The 19,546-nt window shown below is 32.0% G+C and overlaps 1 protein-coding gene across 6 annotated transcripts in view; it reads right to left on the bottom strand.

Annotated features, from left to right (window-relative positions):
• Positions 1-17,141, bottom strand: part of LOC132726770 (huntingtin-like) — a 58,204-nt gene extending 41,063 nt beyond the window's left edge. For 4 of the 6 annotated variants that reach the window (XM_060712128.1, XM_060712130.1, XM_060712131.1 and 1 more), the window contains exons 1-11: positions 17,080-17,140; positions 15,622-15,814; positions 15,124-15,207; positions 9,168-9,288; positions 8,401-8,540; positions 7,803-7,941; positions 7,265-7,406; positions 6,274-6,455; positions 2,165-2,345; positions 1,016-1,726; positions 620-787 (exon numbers count right to left, since the gene is read on the bottom strand). In XM_060712128.1, coding sequence (XP_060568111.1) covers positions 620-787; positions 1,016-1,726; positions 2,165-2,345; positions 6,274-6,455; positions 7,265-7,406; positions 7,803-7,941; positions 8,401-8,540; positions 9,168-9,288; positions 15,124-15,207; positions 15,622-15,710 — 1,957 coding nt within the window. In that variant the 5' untranslated portion in view covers positions 15,711-15,814; positions 17,080-17,140. Of the gene's footprint in view, positions 1-619; positions 788-1,015; positions 1,727-2,164; positions 2,346-6,273; positions 6,456-7,264; positions 7,407-7,802; positions 7,942-8,400; positions 8,541-9,167; positions 9,289-15,123; positions 15,208-15,621; positions 15,815-16,884; positions 17,058-17,079 lie in introns of those variants that run through there. The other 2 variants (XM_060712133.1, XM_060712129.1) reach the window with 2 other exon arrangements.
• Between the last annotated feature and the right edge of the window lie 2,405 nt (positions 17,142-19,546).

Here is a 19,546-nt window from a genome sequence, read left to right as displayed (position 1 = left end):
ACATAAATCTCCTGAAATATGAGGAATCTTCTGTTATAAACAATAATGTCTCTACCAGGCTTGACAAACATAAATCTCCTGAAATATTAGGAATCTTCTGTTATAAACAATAATGTCTCTACCAGGCTGGACAAACATAAATCTCCTGAAATATGAGGAATCTTCTGTTATAAATATTAATGTCTCTACCAGGCTCGACAAACATAAATCTCCTGAAATATAATAATGATTTAAACACAATGACAAATATAATATGAAAATAACACTAAAAATAAGAGTTAAGGAGTCTATGACATTTCAAATGCTTTAATTTAAAGAAAAAAATAATTTGACAAAAAAATGATATAAACATTTAAGAGCTGTACCTGTCACTCACTTTTTGTTGCCATTTATTACATGTACAATCTCATTCAGTTTATGCTAAATATTTTATATAATTTCTTTAATGTTTTTTTTTTATAAAATAAAATGTTAGTCACTACATTATGAAGAATGAAGAAACATTTAGATGCCCTTCCGAGACTTTTACAGGCTCAATCAGGTATAAAAAATAAGGTCAGGTATTTGTACCAAATGCCTCGAAAAAATACAATGTCATGCAATTTTAAAATAATTTTACCTGTTTTATCAGTGTGTAGTTTGACCCATTTATCAAAGTTGCCCCTTCCCTCTGTGAGGATTGCAGCTATAAGATTACCAATTATGATGCTACAGTTACCCTTTAACTGAGGGTCAGGATGACTTGCATACAGAACTATATCACGTATTATTGCACTTGCCTCTGCACCTGAAAACAATGTTCTTAATCAAAATCATAACTGATAGATATGTTTTACATGTTGTTCAACAAATGTATATATATACATGTACATATATGTATATGCTTTGTTAAAGATTTACAATTAAAATTGCTTAGCCGCAAATTGTTACAATTTTGTCAAAAATACATTTTTATAAAGACTTGTCCGAAATTCAGAGCATTTGTAAAAAAATCTTATCAAAAACATATAAGTACCTTGTGTTTTTTGTAACTTCTGAAGGAACAATGATGGGGCCAGCTTGACTGCACTTGCCACATTACCAAGTGCCAAACTTTTAACACTGACCCTTACCCTCCTGTCTGACATCAATTCTCCTGGTTTGCCTGATAGTAAGAACCTACCACAGATTACCCTCATACAGTAAACAAGAGGTACACCCTCCGTCTCTGACCCAATCTTATCTAGAATATTCTCCACACTTTCTGTTACTACTGCAGGCACAGGTTCGTTTATCTCTGGTTCAACAATCTCAGGATTACCATTCATGTCTTGTCCTATTATCTCCAATCTGCCCTCAATCTTATTATGGGTTGGACTTAGACTCTTTATACTAAGAAGAGTTTCTCTACTCCCTGTATTAACATTTGATAAAACAGATTGTTCTGATTTGTCATCTTGTATATCGCCTATTTCAACATTAGAGTAATCTGAATCACAAGTTATCACAACACCTAAATCATTCTCTGATTCAACACTTTCAGGGCTTCCTTTAACTGTATCTGAATCTGCAGAACTTTGTTCATGTAACACTGATTCTGATTGGTTTATTTCTGAAGAATATGCAGATGAAGCTGTGTCTGACACTCCTGATTGGCTCTTTATGTCACATGACTCTGATTCCTCATCCAATCCAGTATCTTCTGATGTAACTGACAACTGACTGGTTGAGGGAACTTCAGCAAGAACTGAAAGAAATGAAAATGAAAATGGTTCCATTCATAATACTTAGCTAAAATGTCACATCACAAAGTTATTGATAAATAGTTTTACATAGTCAGGTGCTTTATGTTTATGTGACATTTCAATGAAACATAGAAATATGATCAAAAAGAAAAATCAAATGGACTATTTTATAAAAATATAATTTAACAAACAACAATAATATATTGTTCCATATATGCAAAGAGCGAATAAAATAATGTTTTGAACAAAATCTTTACAGTACACATAGAACAGGCATTTACAATAACAGAATGTTACATATTAGAAGATTTTGCATTTAATTCAAGTCAGAAACAGACTTAAAGAAAGATTACATTCATCAAAATAATCTATACTTTTACAATTGATAAGAGGGTTATGGAAAATATTAGCATAGATTTACTAGATAAGTAAAATGTTACCATTGGTGTGAGATTTCATATCTTTCTTGTATATAAATGTTTCCTTGATTCCTCCATCTCTTGTCAGTACTGTTTTCAAACTAGTGGGTGGGGTACGTAATAATTGTTGTAAGGCTTCGAGACAAGAATTCACAATATTATGATCGGAATGACTCAAATGGTAAACAAGCAACTGGTAAACCTAAAATCAAATAGAGAATTACATTAAAATCAGATATACATGTACACTTATTGGTGTCACCAAACAGAGGATATTGAATGAGTGTACGTTCAATACTGAATTTATTGCACAAGTTGAATAAAATTATATTATACGAGCCTCTGGCGAGCATAATATTATTTTATTCAACTTGGCAGTAAATTCAGTAATGAACTTACACAAATTTAATATTCTATTTATCACATACCCAAAATAAAGACTGTTGAAAGTGAAATAAGAGTCATTTTTCATTGATGCACCTATAATATAACGCTAACATTTAGCGTGTCTTTACACTATGTTTGTATAACGCTAATGACGTCACGTCAAAATATATGCACGGCCGTGCAATACCATTTTTACGGAGTCGCAAAATCGGCACAGGTGTGTGATAAATTTATTTATGTACTGATATTTGTGTAAAAAAATCTATTATTTTTAGTTATATCAAATTCTTCTGATGTATATCTGATCCTGAATATTCACCTCTATCTAAACTTCATTCTTATTCGTTCATTCTTCATTCTGCTTCTAGTTTATATTATATTGTCACAATGTATTTTTTTAAGAATTACAATAATCAATTGCAGTGAAAGTCAGAATGATTATTTTAGATTTTATGTATTCAAAACCTGTACATATACCAGTAATATAAGAAAACAGACAAAGACATAAATGAAATTATTTATTTGTTACAAAATATGAATCTATTTTATGAAACAAATCAATAAATCAGATAGATCAATTAATTATTCTTTAAATTCCAATGACAAGTATACTTGTCATATTTGCAAATAGACCATACTGGTTGGGGACCACCACAAGAGCTGTCCGTAAGACAGCGCGCTCGACTTTTTTATTGCTTGCCAATAAAAAAAGTTTTTGCAGTAAAAGGCAATACAAGAATCTCTGTATTTTTAAAGTGAACAATGGCCATGAGCATTAAGATATTTAGTGAAGAATTATTTTATTATGACATAATTTATGGTAAAGTGAACAAGTGGATAGGAATGAATTTTTTTAGATTTTTTAAGTTTTTTAGTGCTTGCCTATAATACAAAACATTGACAGTTAAGGGCCATAATTCAAATAAAATCTTTGACAGAATTACCTTCTCCTGGACATGTTTGGGAATCATGATTGTAAACAAGTATTCCAACTTTCAAATTAATATCTCAAACAGTTCAGTCAAAAAGTGGACTGGTACTAAAAACTTAACCAAGATTCTAAGTCGATAAAAGGCCTTAATTTTTAAAACAAATCCTTGACAGAGTTACCTTCTCTTGCGTACAGATGGGGGTAATGATGTGAAATAGCATTAAAAGTTTCAAAGCAATAGCTCAAAGGGTTAAGGCAATAAGTGGATTTTACCCATATTCAATGTATTTTCTAAGTCAAAAAGGGGCATAATTCTGTCAAAAACCTTGACAGAGTTATGTCCTCTTGTCTGTTGATGAAGGTCGTGATGGTAAACAAGTATGGTCAGTTTCAAAGCAATACCTCCAATGGTTTTGAAATAAAGTGAGGTGGTACAAAAAACTTAACCAAGCTCAATACACTTTCTAAGTCAAAAAAGGGCCATAATTCTGTCAAAAACCTTGACAGAGTTATGTACTCTTGTCTGTAGATGGAGGTTATGATGGTGAACAAGTATGGTAAGTTTCAAAGCCATACTTGTAATACTTCTGAAATAAAGTGGGGTGGTACGAAAAACTTAACCAAGGTGTGACGCCAACGCCGACGCCGGGGCGAGTAGGATAGCTCCCCTTTTCATAGAAAAGTCGAGCTAAAAACCGGACAACCACCAAACCCAGACGGCCCTGAAAATGCTTAATTTAGTATTTTCTTTGTTCAGTGGTAATCTGTAACTTTTTTATCAACAATAAATGTATGTTTCTTCTAAAATTAAGTAAAAAAATATATTTCAACCTACGTAAAAGGTAATATTTTAATGTCTATTTCAAGAATGTTGACAATGAAATTTGGGGGTCAAGAAAGCAATGCCTGACCTCATATACCAGCTATAATCATTTGCAGAGTAAACAATAGAATATCCAAAACTTCAGCATTTGTTGCTGAAATATTGTATATTATGTTAAAAATCAAAAATCAAAACACCCAAGCTTTTACCTGAATTAAATCACGTCATGGACATATCTGTCCGGACACATGGTAGTGTAATGTAGACAATATACCCTTCATGTCGAGTCTCAGATATAAGTGTCAATAAAATCAGAAATAAACAAACTAGTTTGTTAGTTAGGAGCAGAACCTAGCTGAACTGTGTCAAATTTTTTGGTCTCTAGGTTAAAAATGATAAAATCTGTACGGAAAAATGTTCCAAAAGTGTCCGGTTGATGGTCTCCGACCACTAATGTTTGTCACAATAAGTAGTACACACATCAGATAAGGGGTTAAGCATGTTCTGACAATACAGAGGAATACAAGCAATTATCATAGTATTGCAAGCAATCCATAAGTCTCCTACCGGTTTGAACCTCAGCAACATTCTGAAGGGCCATTGGCCATTCACTAATGTTTCAATTTTTCTCTATTTTAAGTAAATTTGTTGGAAAAGTTCTTTAACCGATTACTTCATGAGCATTTTGTGAAAAATGGCTGTTTTCATTGAAAAGTCTCCCGTTACAAGTTCAAATTGCTATAATACTATAAAAACTGCTTCAACACTAATCAAACTTGGCACAAATGTTGACTGGACCATTGCCCTTGCAACAACATGCTCAGACTTAAATTTTCTGTTATCATGGCAACGAGGGGACATCTCAAAATTGCCAAAAATCACTATCTTGCGTTGATTTTTTCCATCAAAATTGATTTCAAAGTGCTGCAACTTCTCAATGGATTGAGATACAGTCAAATGCTTTTCAGCGTTGGTTACACGTTACCTTATGATCAATCTGGGGTCATTTATAGCCTCTCACAAGTCCAAAATTTTCTTGGCGATGAGGGGGACTCCGCCCCCCTTCAAACCCCCCCGTAACAACCAATTTTTTTCAAAATAGGAAGAAAAGATAAAGACATGCATAAACTCCAGACTGCCATCTACCCATATGTCAAGTTTCATAAAAATATTTCCAGTACTTTTTGCGTTATCACTGCATCCAGTTTATATGTAAAATTTGCCATATTTTCAGTCTATTTGTTGCCATAGCAACCTGAATTTTCAAAATAGGAAGAAAAGATTAAGACATGCATAAACTCCAGACTGCCATCTACCCATATGTCAAGTTTCATAAAAATATTTTCAGACTTTTTGCGTTATCACTGGATCCTGTTTATATGTAAACTTTGCCATATTTTCAGTCTATTTGTTGCCATAGCAACCTGAATTTTCAAAATAGGAAGAAAAGATAAAGACATGCATAAACTCCAGACTGCCATCTACTCATATGTCAAGTTTCATAAAAATATTTCCAGACTTTTTGCGTTATCACTGGATCCAGTTTATATGTAAAATTTGCCATATTTTCAGTCTATTTGTTGCCATAGCAACCTGAATTTTCAACATAGGAAGAAAAGAGAAAGACGTGCATAATCTCCATGCTGCCATCGATCCATATATCAAGTTTCATAAAAATATTTTCAGTACTTTTTGCGTTATCGCAGGATCAAGTTTTGTGGACTGACGGACTGACAGACAGACGGAGAGTAAACCTAAAGTCCCCTCTGGTAAACCGGTAGGGGACTAATAAACTTTACACCTAACACTTGATCTATAAAAAGTTAAATCCTTATTTCAAAACATCAACCATGTGTCAGTCTTTCCATCATTATCATAACAAAACATTGACATGACCTTATAAAGGTCAACATTTGTCATTCATTTTTAATAATTCCCAGCAAAAAAAAGATAAAACTTTTTATGCCAAGAAATCAAGGAAGTACGTACAGTAATGATTTGTTCAGTTGACACAGTTTCTGTCTTCTGTTGTTTTGTCTCACCAAAGCTTCCTTTTAGTCCCTGACCTTCGAGACTATTTCCAGACAACAGGGGGATCACATTACGTATACACATAATTACACCAACCAAAACACGTCCCTCTAACTCCCTCTCTACTGGTAACACTATCTCTGAATTTGTTATAATTTAAAACAAGATATAAATGTTACATGTCAAAGATGAGTAATCAATTTCTTTAAAATTCAGACTTCAGAAAATAGAGAAGAATTTAAGAAATATATTACTCCTTTGTATATGGTATGCTTAATATGACTGAATATACTATTTCTATCACTATAATTTTAATGTTTTACAAACAGGGAAAAGGCTTTCTTTATAAACCAAGGTTTATTTTTTATATAAAGTGATTAAACTAGCATGTTTCACTGTATTTGAATACTTAACATTTTTTCTCTATCCAGAACACAATGTCTATTTTCATAAATGTCAGTGGAAGGATTGCTGCTCTTAGGTTAGTTTTTATAAAATATTTCAAGTACAATTTATCAGTTTAAAAACATTGTACATCACACCAGAATTCTATATTATGTGATATCTAGTGCAAGCTACAATAAGTTTGATTATTTTAGATGGATGTAATATCTAACTTTTACATATTATCATTGAATATTTTATGTTAAAAACAGATGATAAGTACCTTAGAACATGTATACAAAAGCTGTAAGCATTCTATAAAGTTCATTACCACTGAAAGCATAATGTGAATTGCTCATACTTGATAACTGATGATGTGAATTGGTTTTCTTGGTGGGTTTATTTGTGAGCTTTTGTGTGTGTGTGTTTTGTTGTTGTTTTTTTTCTTATTTGTTTTTTTTTTGTGTTTTTGGATTTTTTTTGGGTTTTTTTTCCCCCTTTTTTATGAGGGAGGGGGTGTTTGTGTGTTTTTTGGATTTTTTATGTGGTGGGATATCAAACTTACCTAAAAGACTGACTAGCAGAAATTCTATAAATGTTGGAGGATTTCTAGAGTACTGACAGATTAATGTAAGACAATTTGCCGCAGCTCTTCTACACGGTGCCAGGTTTGAACTCAAGTTTGGCAGGAATGCTTTTATCAACATCTAAAAATAGAATATAATGTAACAATAAAACATAAAATTGTATAGATTAAGTGCAAGATGTTCACACAAGTCTGCATTCCAACATCTGTCCATCAACCTTTGTAATTTTCCAAATTTAGAAAATATCACCTTGAAGATCAAGGTCATTTACGAATCAGTATCATATCCACATGTATCTCAATTTATGAAATCTAGATTAAACTTACACCATAAATAGGGTAAAGCAAAGCTTTAAATTGTCAGCAGACACCCAAACAAGATAAAATGAATATGCTTTCAGATCAATGGAGATGAAATATTGATCCAATTTTTGGAAAGATCCCCTGACAAGTTATTTGAGTTATTGCTTGGATGTTACTGGTTATTGGTAGTTGCTATTTTTATCTGCCCACTAACCTTGACCTCTGTATCAGTGGCAAACACCATTAAAGCTGGACAGATTTTCATCATAGATGCCAGCATAGTTTCTTGTATACCTTCATCTTCACGTCTACATATTCTAGCCACACATGGCAATAAATTCACTATATAAGGTCTGTAAAAACAACAAATTCATTATAACTTAACATTTTATATAATAAAACAGAAGCTCATTTAGAAAAAATTAAACAATTATGCTATTTACATTAATCAAATAAAGAATGAGACATCATTTTTGCAGATTTGGTTATCAATTCTTGTAGAACATATCAATATGTGCACTAAAATGATGTTATCAATTAACAAAATGACATATGTGATCATATTGCTTTTAAAAAATGAGAAAGAAGATATCACAATAAATACTTTCAGAAACTAACTGTTATATCACAGAAAAGTTTAGTGACAAAAGCTTATTATTGTAAGCACCAAGACTTATATGTTCCAATGCTTTATATTTCTTATTTGAATAGAATTTATTTTTCATATAGCAATAAAATGATGAGCAACAACCACAAAAAATAACAAAATATTTGCCATTTCCATGGTATATTAATAATTAACTTATACACACCTGCATTTTTGAGGTCTAATCAGATGAGCCATTTCCGAGAATCTTGAGAGTGCAGCACGTAGACAGCGAGATGATCCATTCTTCTTTATCTCTTTATATAGTTCTACCTGTAATCTACCTAGATTTGTCTCTAATAATGTCTGTGAATAAAAATGTAGAACTTTATAATACAACAAGACCTGTTGGTATGACAGGGCACTCAACTATTCTCAGTGCTTGATAGTAAAACAGGAGCTTGGATAATGTAGAGATTTTTAAGTTCAAAATTGGCCATAATTCTGTCAATATCCATGTGAGGGTTATGGGCTTTGGACAATGACCTTCTATGAAGGTCTCAAATAAGAGCCTGAAGTTTCAATCAATTCCCTTCAGTAGTTTTGATGTAGGTCTAGACCAATGAGTGCAAAGTTTCAGATCATTTGCTCACTTCGTTTTTTCCAGATTAAATTAATTATTCTAATTTTGAAAGATGATCCAAACACTTTTCACTCAAATTGGGCTAGGAATAGTGCAGAAATATGATTATCAGTTTATTTCTGAGTACATTTCTTGATTTTCTTTTGCATATATTTCTGTTTAAAATGCCCAGTCTGACCTATGAAAGAAATTCAAATTTTATGTTATTAGGCTTTTAGACCTTGGTGAAGTTCCTTTAATTTTGGAGTGTTTTTTTTTTCCAACTACATAACAAGTGATTCTTGATTCAGATATTCTAACAAAATTTATATAGTAACATCAAAATAGGAAAACTAATCAGGTAACAATACCTTGATAGATTTGTTGAGACATTCATCAGCCACCATTCGTATATCTGACTCCGGATCATCACAAAGGTTCAAGAAGGTTTCTATGGCAATTCCAAGAAATTTTGGGAAATCTGACACTGACCTATAAAAAATTAAATTTCACATGTTAAAAAATACATAAATAATTAATATTTATGTATCCTTTTTCTTTAGCTAAAAAATATCACAATCACCAATTTGATTGTTTAGCAATATGCAGAAGTATTTTCACACAAAAAAAACCCACTTGTATTGATATAGCAATTCCTCATTGTGCGCAAACGAGTACTCATAGATTTATGTTCATAATGAAGGAAAACTTACAACTAAATTAAGAAAGACCACACCTCTCTAAAATCAATGTCTAAGTTTTAAATCTACAGAATTACTTTAACAGACAATAAAGGAAAATTTTTGTTTCACAAACTTGAAAATGTTCGTTTATTATTTTAATAACAAATTTATTTATATACTCACAATATTATAAATATATTTATCCTAGGTTAAGGTAATCAAAGTTTTACTGTATTGAAGTTCATTGAATATGATACGCACGATTTTCTCGTGCGTCAGTAATATATAATAAAGTCGGATAGATGTGTATATCATTCGAGGTTTTCTGCATTGCTACACACGTTTATTTTACTCTATCGTGCACCGAATATTAATGGCTACCAACGAAGAATTAACGAGAGAGTAATTCAGCCACTTTCAGCGGCAGACGAGATTCGAACACAGAATTGTTTGATTGTATCGCCACTATTTTGACAATCAATTCAAATCGTTTTAGGGAGATTTTAGGCAGGAAGTGCGAGCAACTTCAACGACGACCTTCATAAAGTGGAATTCGGACGCGCTGTAAACAAAGGGCGAGGAAAGACCGTTACCAGTGTCTACGCCGAGTAACCTGTACTATACTCCTAGTTCTTCTTTTGTTACTCAAATCGAGGTCATGCGTTAACAAGAAGGATGGGTTTCGCATTAGGAGGATGGGGACACTTCTAGGCTGAAGTCCAAATACAACGGAAGTTAATTGCCCTATCAGCGGGTTTTCTCCGGCTTCAGCAGTTTTCAGCCAGATACACAGTCTGCCGTTCCAGAAAAACTGGTTCAAGACTCAAGACTCGGACACTGTCAGAAATTCAAAATGAACGCTATGTTAAAGATGAGTATGATTTTATAGATTTATTCAACTGTACAAAATATTTCGTTATCATCAGATCATAGATATGAATTTCTATATTTCGAGTATCAGAAAAGTATTATTCATAACCACATATTCAAATTACATAATTCTTTTGTCAAGGGGAGTTTAATTATAATAATAATAATAAAAAAAAAAAAAAAAAAAAAAAAAAAATGGTCGAGTATGAAAAAGCTAAGAGTTCAACAAGGCTAGAGCTGTCTGCTATATAATTTGCTCTACAAAGTATCGTATTGTTTATTTCTAGTAAATGAGTCTGATGGTGTACCGACAATCAAAACAGTGTTAATATATTAATGGAGGAAGCTTGAAGCCAAAGTTACATTCCGTTGTTGTTTACATTTTTTTATTTTTGTACTTTAAAAGGTATACGTTCACATATAGAGAGGGTTCAAATGGTCCAAAATCAGTTTGCAGATCAAATAAGTAACTTTTTATAACGAACAGAATTTTTTCAATGTTTTGGATGATATGACGGGACTTTTCTCGGTTTACCGATTTGTAATCATTACAATTATAAAGTTAAAAAATTTAATTCTTTGTTCTGGGTCCCGGGAACAGTCGATGCCATTTTAGTTAATTGGTCAGGGGAAAATAACTGGATGGTTACTTAGTTTTTAATTGTACCTCATTAGCCATCAGCACCGTTCTGGCAAATGTTGTTTAGTAATAGCAGTATACCCAAAATATACATTCTTGATATTTTGAGTTTACCACAAGATAAGATATTTTGGTACAATATTTGAGTAGATAAAATTTATTATTTTTTTTTGGATCTGACAAATTCAACTAACCGATTACTAGTATATTGTTCTCTTTAAATATTGACAGTTATGTTTAAGTGCTTGTTTATAATATAAGTTGATGAATCACTTATGTGAAATCATCTTACAGCCAAAATCGTGCACAAATACTACCCTTACATTATCATATAATAATGGATTATACATGGAGTAAGTTCGTTTATTTTTAAAAAACGATGACGCGATTTATTAAATTATAATTTTGTGTGGTACGCCAGCCGATTGGCAGTGGCAAGCGCCGATTGGCGAGAGTTATTTATTTAGAAATTTATGTGGTACGCCAGCCGATGGGCAGTGGCAAGCGCCGATTGGCGAGAGTTATTTATTTATAATTTTGTGTGGTACGCCAGCCGATTGGCAGTGGCAAGCGCCGATTGGCGAGAGTTATTTATTTATAATTTTGTGTGGTACGCCAGCCGATTGGCAGTGGCAAGCGCCGATTGGCGAGAGTTATTTAATTATTAATTTATGTGGTACGCCAGCCGATGGGCAGTGGCAAGCGCAGTTTGGCGAGTTATTTATTTATAATTGTGTGTGGTACGCCAGCCGATTGGCAGTGGCAAGCGCCGATTGGCGAGAGTTATTTATAATTTTGTGTGGTAAGCCAGCCGATTGGCAGTGGCAAGCACCGATTGGCGAGAGTTATTTATTTATAATTTTGTGTTGTACGCCAGCCGATTGGCAGTGGCAAGCGCCGATTGGCGAGAGTTATTTATTTATAATTTGTGTGGTACGCCAGCCGATTGGCAGTGGCAAGCGCCGATTGGCGAGAGTTATTTATTTATAATTTTGTGTGGTACGCCAGCCGATGGGCAGTGGCAGGCGCCGATTGGCGAGAGTTATTAAATTAGAAATTATGTGGCACGTCAGTCGATAGGCAGTGGCAAGCGCTGTTGTCCGAGCTTTTCTTTATTTTAAGATTTACGCTTTTATTTCACTTGCTGAATTTAAGTGGTCATAAAAACGGTTTGACTGTGGTTGAATTTCAGCTGTGAAGGCAGATTGTAATATGTTTTATTACGAATAACGAATCGACTTGAAATAAGCGTGATGAACGGTTTTATTTCATACAGACACTGTTTTCAATTATTTTTATGTTTTTCGTTTATATTTAGTTGTATTTTGACTGCTCATATTTTTTTAAATTTTGAAAATTTATTGGAATTCATTTTATATAGATTTGATAGCTTCAGAGTTGTATAGTCATTTGGTAATTTACATGAATATGGAGTTGTCCCTGTATGCCAGTGTTCCGAGAGTTGTTTTAAAGTCTCATGTTGTCAATACTAGCAAAAAGTACCAACGACCATTCAATACCTTGTGTCAAACTTAATTCTTTACCAGCTTTCAACACCGATTTTTCGCTGTATTTGATTTCAATCATTCAAAAATGTAATTCTTCTGTTGACGATGCCTATTATGGAATTAAATGGGCTCATGATTTAGCGGAATGTTCTATTAACCCTTGTCATTCAACTTTAACAAAGTCAGTTAGGGAGGCAGCTCACAGGATTCTTCCTGTTACACCGGAAATGTTAAATAAATTAGTTTCTATGTATAACAGCGATGCAAATAATATGTTTAGATTAAGAAGTACATGTATTACAATGTGTTTGCTTGAATATACAGGCTTCTTGAGATATTCGGAATTATCTTGTTTTGAGACGTTCCGATATTACTTTGCATGGCGATCATAAGGATTTTTCATTGAAAAGAGTAAAACTGACATTTAAAGAGATGGTTTAAATTAGTCTTGGATTGAAAAAAAAAAAAAAAAAAGTTTGTAAAACTTGAAAACATTTTTAGTATCATTGCTTAATTTATATCTTTAATGTTCTTAAATTAACGATGATTCTAATGAGTTCATATTTCGTTCTCTCACTTACTGTAAATATAGACAGTATTATAAATTAATATACACAGACTACGAGATCAAGGCAGATAATTCTGGATATGTTTTCCTCAGTTAGATTAGATAAATCTCATTGTTGATTACATAGTTTAAGATCGCGGACCGGTGGCGTAGTGACATTATGTTAAAAGATAATTTAAACAAACGATTATCAGTTACAAAGAATCTGGGCGTATTAGAAATCAAATATGAAATACATATTATATTGATATTGATTAATATTAAAAATACAACATTGAACATTTTTTTTTGATATTATAAAGAGTTTCATTGCACCCGTTCTTTGTTTTTGAATTCGATATACGGCAATGCAGATAACAAATCCTAAATGTGAATTTATGTATTTGTTGTTCTTTCTTCCTTCGATTGCCTTTATTATGGGATAAATAATTTATTTACGTTTGAGCGTAGCGAACTAGGAAATAAATATATTTTATCCTAGGTTAAGGTAATCGAAGTTTTACTGTTTTGAAATTCATTGAATATGATACGCACGATTTTCTCGTGCGTCAGTAATATATAATAAAGTCGGATAGATGTGTATATCATTCGAGGTTTTCTGCATTGCTACACACGTTTATTTTACTCTATCCTGCACTGATACCCTCCCACCCTCCCGAAAAGTTCACGCAGTCATAGTTAATCTGTACAGTAACAATGATTTTTCTTGGTCCATTTTTATTCTTGATAAATCGTTTTTAATTGTTTAAATCGACACGCCAATTAAAAAGGACAAGCATATTCTTACAACTGCAGAATAATTTTGCAAGGTTTATAATTGATTTATAAATACATAAATGTATTAATGGTAAATGAAGTATGGTATTATAAAGATGCATTTTTAGATTAATTCAGTCAAGTTTTTTACGTTTTTGGTAACGATTTGAATTTAACTAAAAATATTGTTAATTACTTAAGTTTATGTTTTTCAGATTTTTGTTACAAGAACAAGATGTACTACTTTCCCAGGATGTTCGTTATTTTGGAGAACGATTCTTTAGTTAGTAAAATACGATACCTTGAACTTTTATGATTTCAATTTTTATAGTCTGTATATAAGAAGAGATTCCATATTTTATACGTTTTTGTAAATGTTCTGAACTTATAAAGGTGGAAAAGCGTGCAAAATGAGTGTAATATTCGCTTTTAATAGATTTAATTAAAGGGGGTTATTATTTTATGGACTCATTTTATGTCAGAGGCAACTTACGGGAAGGTTTGGCTGGTCTTGAGTTTTGGTTTCCTTACGACGCCCCCTCCCACAATGGAGTTAGGGTTGCGCAGCCGACTCGGCAAGCTTAACGGCAGGAAAGTAACCCTGGTGGTTTTCCATGTTAATGTTGTAATAAAGATATTGAGAAATTTTTAAAAAGAAAGTCCTTTTAGAATTAGATTACAATAGATTTATGAAACGTTGAGTGTTAAGTATGTATTCTGTTTTCTAAGAACATTGTATTTAATGTAGATAACGGCAATTCGATTTTAAACAAATCCTAAAATGTGAAATTATGTTATTTGGGTTGTTCTTTCTTTCCTTCGATTGCCTTTATTATGGGATAAATAATTTATTTACGTTTGAGCGTAGCGAACTAGGAAATAATATTGAGTGAGTGTAGGCTCAATACTGAATGTATTGAACAAGTTGAATAACAAATAAAAAATATATATCATGAAGGCCTCTGGTGAGCAAAATATTATTCTATTCAACAAGTTCAATAAATTTGGTAATGAACCTACTCTATTTATCATATGCCCAAATAAAAGACTGTTTAAAGTGAAAAAGAATCATTTTTCATTGACACGCCAACATTGTAATGCTAATATTTAGCGCATCTTTACACTATGTTTGTATAACATAAATGATGTAAAGTCAACTTATATGCATAACCATGCTAAACCATTTTACAGAGCAAAATCTGCATGAGTATGTGATAAATATATCTATTAACTAGCATAAAGTTTCAATGTGAAAACAATCTTGGGGACAACTTTACAAACAATGTTTCAGACACAACTCACCTCATATTACTAGCACATATACAGTCTGCAATGAGATTGCAGTTCTGAATCTTATCCTTCTTATTCAAAGGTTGATCCTTCTTTCTACAATTCAATAAAACAATAAAATCAATCTAAAGGCAGATACACAAATACAGGCAATGTCAAATTTATTGATGAATCAAAAACAAAAATGTAGACCAGATGTCCTTATACAGCATTTGCTTAATTATTATTGTACAGAACACCGATTATATACATGCATGCAGTAGGATTACCTGCCCCTGAACAAGTTAAAATTGCAAAATAGTAAACATCTAGCTATGTCATACCAATCATCACATTCATTACAAGCCTCGTTTTCATAAATTGCATAATTCTAATAACATTTTTAATCAATATATTGAACAAAATTAACTATGTATATTTTTAGCACTTTAATGAATATGTTTTATTCAACAAAAAGATTAGAATTCACAATTAAAGACTTCTAGGATATAAGACATTTTAAGTACTTACTTCACAACAACTTCTTCCACTGCAGAAGTTGCAGGCTGAAAGACTCTGAGAGCCTCAAAGGCCTTAATCAACTTTTCTATAGTTGCCATTTTTGAAGGCAATTTTCTGTCAGCTTGGTTATTTCGTTGATGTTTCTATTTTTTCAAATTACATCAGCTAATTTTGGTTTCATCCTCCTCCTCTGAAATATTTCCTTAAAGTACAAAATCAGAAATGTAGAAACTGATCATTGTAAACCCTCTAAAAATTGAATATGAACAGTAAAATTTTAAAATTTAGAAGTACCATATCACAATACCTTATTTCCAAAGAATATTCACTGACTTAGTATTCCACATTAAATCAGTTGATTGGAATATTGAAAAGTGTTTTAAGTTTAAAAACAGCTGACAAGTTCTTTTAAATTTCTGCTAAAATTCTAAGACTCCTGCTTAAAATGGGAACATCATTGAAAATATATGACCCAGAAAACAAAAAAAACTTATATTTACAAATAATGAAGTAGTTAAGTTAAAAAACTCTTAGTTTCTTTATCTGTTATTTGTCAAACTATTATTTTGGCTGTGGCAGAGCAAGATTTATAAACAACATAAACTTATTGTTATTGCAAATAATTATAGTTCAGCATTGAGAACAAGTTTTCATAATTACTTGAGAAAATACAACATATCAATTAGATTCAACACTGAACATTACTACATACATGTATGATTGTATGAGACTTATACATTATATATTAATTGGAGCGGTGGCCTAGGGGTTAACTTAAGGTGTCTTCTCAACCCAGAGATTATGGGTTTGAGCCCTACTCGGGTCACAACCATGTTTCTTCATATGACACCAGTACTGGTTGGTTCCAGAAAATGGTCTCGAAAGAGATTAATATAAGTTGCAAGAACTTATTTCGCAATCAAGCTAAAATAAATATGTTTAAACCAAAGACTTATAAATACAAAATGAAATGCTTAAACAAAACATAAAACTTAAAGTGATAAGATGCAATCAAGACATACATAATAATCATAATCATAACTTAAGAGCCATCATTCACTCACTGCTCATGCTAACATAGGTCAAGCAAGATATATAAATCTTTAATAACAGCCTCTAAATGTATTGATTCTAACTACTTAATTGATCTACTTAAACGAAAATAATTAACTGATTAAATGATATGTAGGCTATTACTTTTGGAAAGAATCATTATTACTCTTTCAACAGAAGCAATGACAAAGTGTAGAGATAACTGAAATTTGGCTTTACTTCATAATAACTCATCAACTATCCAAAAATATATGTCCGAAATCGTGCATCTGTTGTAATTATCATATGTCAGGTGTCAATGACATTTTTCACATAAAAGACTGCAAAAAATATATAATTGCATGCAGAAACAAAGTGTCCATAAACTATTGTATGGCTGTTAACGACAAGTAATATGAAATGTGAAAATATTACATTTTTTGCAGATTTATAGGAAGTCACGTGAGAAACCAGGATAAAATCTCGTTACCGTTTATACGGACTTTCGACGCCCATTTTGTTAAATTTTCTTGCTTAATCTTAGAATTATATTATGTGTCCCCATTATCCAATTCACTTTATGACTTGACATAGAAATGCATTGAAAATTGATTAAATTGATGTTATTTTCTTGGTTCATCGGCACATTTCAATTGATTACACAGTTACATAAATGCTAGTAATAATGTTAAGAATATAATGTTCCTGATAATGCTCGTGTTACAAGTCCTTTATTCCAAAGGTACATACTTTAATTGCAAGGAAATACTTGGATTACATATTATAATAAGTTCAAAGGTCAGCTGTCAGATTTGCACATAATGACAGAGACATAGATAACATGTTATCTATGTCTCTGATAATGGGTAGTGTATCGATGATGTTAAAAAATCTTAATTGGCAATTTCTAGAGCGAGCGGCAACATAAGCTTTGCTACCCTTCTCTAAAAAATTCAAAACAATCTTTTCAGGGTCGACTATCGTCATCTGACAAAAGTAGAAACCTGAACTACCTGATACCATACTCAAGGACACAGCATATATACTATTTATTTCCCCCACAACTATTCGTTTGCGGAATGGCCTACCCGTGTTTTCTATCTCTTTACTGGGCAGCTGCATCTTTTCTACCTGTTTTAAGTCAGCTTTGTTTTTATCATCTTTTTATCTCAGTCTTGTAGTCTTCTTTTGCTATTGCAAGACAATTAATGCGCCTGCTTAGTGTATTCGTTAACGATTTCGAAGCAGTATGATGTAGATGTACTACTCGCGTTAATAAATTAAATTATGCTTTAATAACAGTGACCTTATTTCACTATAGAAATTGGACGGTGTGTTATGTAAATGAAAGTGAAGTAAAACACACTTCTTACTGTATTGTACGTACATCGCATAACGAGTTCATATATGTCTAATCTAAAACAATTTATATTATCGTCTACAATTGTTCTACCAAGTTCTTATAACCATTTCCGACCTTTCAAGCAAGACCTTAAGTTTCTACTGCTCTTCTAGCAAAGAAATATACTTTGGCAATCATTCTACAAAGTTCAGTCGCTCTGACAGGTGAGTAGGTCCCTGTCATTGTTCTACCTATTTTAGTCTTATTCTACCATTCTAGGAAGTTCCCTAGCTTCTGGCAATATTTTTAGCCTCTTAAATTGTACTGCTTTTTAAATCTTCCCAACAGTCTCTTGACTTAAATCCTTCAATTAAGTTCTTTAATTAAGTGCTTCACTTCTTGGCTTCTTAAATTGTTCTAACAAGTTTTTGGCTGCTTAATATGATAATAATTATTGTTGATGGTATAATTATCTATATATTTATCATTATTATTATTATTATTATTATTATTAAAGAAACGGCAAAAGCCGTCCATATGGCAAATATGCCGAAAAAAAATAGGGACGGCATATGCCGTCCTTATGACAGTAAAAGGCTTAAATCGTTTAAACAAGTTTTTTTTTACTTTTTCAACCATTCTAACAAGTTGTTAGATTTCTTCAGTTGTTCTAGCAAATTCTTGACCTTTTCTATCCTACTGCCATATTCTTGGCTTTTTAAATTGTTTTGTCAAGTTCTTTGCTTCTTCAATTGGTTTAACAAGTTCTTGAATTTCTCCACTCGATTTACAAGTTTTTGGCTTTTTAATCGTTCTACCAAGTCCTTAGACTTCTAGATAGCAAATTATAACTTTTTCAATCGATTTACCAAATGCTTTTTCAATCACTTTGGAAAAAATGTTTACTTCTAAAGTTGTTCTGCCAAGTTCTTTGCCTTTTTAATAGATTTAACAAGTTCTTAGACTTCTTTTAATCATTCTGCCAAGTTCTTTCTTTAGCAATCCGTTTAACAAGACCTTCGACTTTTTCATTCATTCTAGCAAAATCTTAACTTCTTCAATCGATTTATTACGTGGTTGACATCTTCAATCACTCTAGCAAATTGATCACTTTTTAAATTGAATTGTTCTATTAAGTGCTTTTTTTAAAAAATCATTCTAGCATTTTTTTTACTTTCCTCTATCGTTCTTACAAGTTCTTGACTTACTCAATCGTTCTAACAAGCCATTGACTTCCTCGATCTTTCTAACAAGTTCTTGACTTCTTAAATCGTTTTATCAAATTCTTAAATTCTTTAACTATTCTTCTTCATCAAATTTTTGGCTTCTTAAATCGTTCTATCAAGTTCTTTGACTTTTTTAATCGTTCTGCAAATTCCTCAGTCGTCTACAATCTTTCTTTCTACTTATCTGGCCTCTTCATTCTACTCAAATTCTTACACTTCTTAGGATTCTACGTAATTGGGATTACAATTGTCATTTGAATGACACATAATTATATTGATTTTGATAAATCAATCGATATTGGAAGTTGTCATATCTGTAAGGGTTAATTATAAC

Source organism: Ruditapes philippinarum, unplaced genomic scaffold (genome assembly GCF_026571515.1).
Source record: "Ruditapes philippinarum isolate M1 unplaced genomic scaffold, ASM2657151v2 ctg1585_1_1_1_1, whole genome shotgun sequence".
Taxonomy (NCBI): Eukaryota; Metazoa; Mollusca; class Bivalvia; order Venerida; family Veneridae; genus Ruditapes; species Ruditapes philippinarum.
The sequence above is the reverse complement of the archived record's forward strand: the minus strand, read 5'-3'. Positions and strand labels throughout refer to the sequence as shown.